At 37.0% G+C, this 3,166-nt stretch overlaps 1 protein-coding gene across 2 annotated transcripts in view; it reads left to right on the forward strand.

The window, feature by feature from the left end:
* LOC107657556 (serine/arginine repetitive matrix protein 2-like) overlaps positions 1–3,166 on the forward strand; it is a 55,573-nt gene that overhangs the window by 18,371 nt on the left and 34,036 nt on the right. For both annotated transcript variants that reach the window (XM_016445694.1, XM_016445695.1), the window contains exon 2: positions 598–675. In XM_016445694.1, the coding sequence (XP_016301180.1) occupies positions 627–675 (49 nt within the window). In that variant the 5' untranslated portion in view covers positions 598–626. The remainder of the gene's footprint in view (positions 1–597; positions 676–3,166) is intronic.

Raw genomic sequence — 3,166 nt, forward strand, 5'->3', positions numbered from 1 at the left:
ACAGGGTCTATCGAGTTTTAGCTCTTTAATTGGCTCAGGCCTTTGGTATTTTTTTTCCTCTACATTTTTTTTATTATCTTCCTCTTCTCGTGAAAGAAGCGGAAGGCACTATAGCACTGATAAAGAATAAGCCAGTTTGCTGTAGTTTTTAAAACTACATCTAAACTAATGGGAGTATACAACTCATTTGTTAGGTGCTTATAATGTTGTGACTTATGTCTGAGCTGACTGTGCAGGACATGCTTCTGCCCTACAGATTTTTATTTATTGATTGATTGATTTATTTTGTTTATTTATTTAACAGACATTGCCGTGAGGTGCTACTCACTGAGCTTTTTCTTTTCTTTTCTTTTATTTTACAAACAGACCTTCTTGCTGTGAGGTGACAGTGCTACCAAATAATTTAATTTAATTAATATTTGATATTTTATTTTTATTATTTTATTTTCCAAGCAGACATTCTTGCTGTGAAGTGACAGTGTCATTTTACTGCCATTGTTTTTTATTACACGTTTTTGATTATAATTGTCATGTAACATGTAACTTATAGATCAACTGAAACTGTTTTCTTTTTAACACTTTGCATTTGTTTTGCAGGTTTCAACTTCCTGTGATACAGTCACACCATGCCTGAGGGGGCGGGCCGCAACAGCCAGAAAAAACACAGCAACCAGGGTCAGATGCCACTCAGTTAATTTCAATGTTTGGAAATCTGAGCAAGATGATGTAATATCCCAATGAAAAGTTACTGACAGGAAACGCTCATTTATGGTCTGATATTGAAGTTGCTTTTGTTAACTTCTACTGTATGTTGTGGTTGAGTTCAAAACCACAATCGAGAGCCTGAGAAAATGACGAAAGATATCTTTTCTGAATATGGAGATAAGCCATCAAGCATGCCCAAGATAAGAGTGTATATTAGGAATGAAATGTGAACAGTTATCAGGCTCCGATTTAGACGGGTGGTCTCCCTCTTGATATTTTTGGACCTCAGCCTCTCCTACTTTACAAAGAATGGTTGCTTACATTATCAATTCAAACAAACTGAACAAGAGTGTTGAAAATGTGCTGACAATCACAATTGTTTAGGGTTGGTCACCTCTCTTTGGATTGGGCTCTCTAAACAATTCATGATTGAAATAGTTCTGATCATTCTACAGAGACCAAGAGGCACATTTATGTTTAGAAATAAATTTTTATGTCAAATAGAATCTGGAATATGTCAAGTTGCTGTCGATATACTATGCATAACATCCCAAAAGAGCTTGCTTGTTAATACATATGCTTGTTAATGCATATAATAAGACATGCTTGTTAATATATTTTCAAATATATGTGGCCAGATTTCAAATAAAAATGTCATAATACAAATATCTTTAGGCGTTTGACCCAAATCATGTCGTCCTGACCTCAGCTGGCATGTGATGGCTGGGTGGTGTTGAGCTCTGAGCACCTTTGGAGGAAACCTCTTGTATTTGGTTTCACCACTTCCTGTGACGGGGCCGTCAGGTGCAGACTGGCATGGCATACAGGAAGTATCTCAACAGATGGATGAGCACTCAGATATGCCGATACAGATAAACATTCACTGCTTGAGCTCAGCTGCATCTTGTACTGTTATTCTGTGAGCCATTCCTGTTATGCAGTACCTTTTGAAATGTTTTGAATGTCTTTGTTGTAATTTAAGAATTTATTTCTATAAATATGCATACCAGACTTTCAGAAATATGCTGTGGTCAAGGTCAGGCACCTAAACGTTATTAATTCTAAGTTCTAACTATACACAATGGCAAGAAAATAGGATATAACCTAACTAACTTTAAGAATTTTTTTTTTTTTGGATACTGATTTCTGTTGTTTTACCAATAAAAATTATGTCATTATCTGGAGGAGGAGGAAGTTATTAAGGAGCTAACTTGTGTTAACTTGTGCTAGCTTGTTCAAATGTTTGGGTTATGATTTTATAGGATGTTTTTGAGAGAAGTCAAAGCTGCATTTATTTGATAAAAATACAGTAAAAACAGTAATATTTCGAAATATTATTACAATTTAAAATAACTGTTTTCTATTTAAATTTATATTTTAAAATTAAATGTATTCATATGATGGCTAAACCTGAATTTTCAGCATCATTACTCCAGTCTTCAGTGTCACATGATCCTTCAGAAATCATTCTAATATGCTGATTTGCTGCTCAAGAAATCTGGTGATCAATGTTGAAAATAATTGTGCTGCTTAGTGCTTAATATTTTTGCGGAAACCATGATACATTTTTTTCAGGATTCTTTGAGTAGAAAGTGGAAAAACGTCTCAGGTTACGTATGTAACCATGGTTCCTCGAGGGAACGAGACGCTGCGTCGGAGGACGCATCAGCTTCTAGGAGTGAAGCCAGCGCTGGCAGAGATGCCGAAAGTATGGCCCCGAGACGCAGCGTCTCGTTCCCTCGAGGAACCATGGTTACATACATAACCTGAAGGAACTCGAGCTGCGTCGGAGGACGCTTCACGAACGAGAATGCCCACGCCGCCAGACTTTCAAATCTCGCCTAGTGTGGAAGCGTGCACAGCTAAGGCGCGAGAACAGAGGAGCCAGGAGTGGCTCGCATGTCTAGGCCATAGAACCTGACGATAGTTAGGGGCGTGGACCATCACGCAGCGTTGCAGATGTCCTGCATCGAGAGATCAGAGGACTCACAGGCAATAGAAATGGCATCTACTATCCACCGATTGAGGGTCTGTTTTGTAGCTGGAAGACCTCTCTTAGGAGGACCATAGCATACGAGCCGTTGCTCGCACTGGACACATACAGTTAAGCTTCTGCTGGTCTGGATCCCCGAAGGGTAGCATATATTGAATATAGAAATCGTTTGTAACAATAATGTAAGAGTAATAAATGTGTTCACTATCACTTTTGATTGATTTAATGCATCCTTGCTAAATAAAAGTATTAATTTCTTGAAAAACAAAAAGTTTTGATACCTGTGAGACTGGTGTGTTTGAATTACCCCAAACTTACTGACCCCAAATATATATATATTAGTGCTGTCAAATCGATTAATCGCATCCAAAATAAAATTTTGTTTACATAATATGTGTATGTACTGTGTATATTTATATGTATAAATAAATACACACACGTGAATATATTTAAGAAATAAATTAAATA

The sequence above is a fragment of the Sinocyclocheilus anshuiensis genome, unplaced genomic scaffold, assembly GCF_001515605.1.
Source record: "Sinocyclocheilus anshuiensis isolate Anshui unplaced genomic scaffold, SAMN03320099.WGS_v1.1 scaffold255, whole genome shotgun sequence".
Classification (NCBI taxonomy): Eukaryota; Metazoa; Chordata; class Actinopteri; order Cypriniformes; family Cyprinidae; genus Sinocyclocheilus; species Sinocyclocheilus anshuiensis.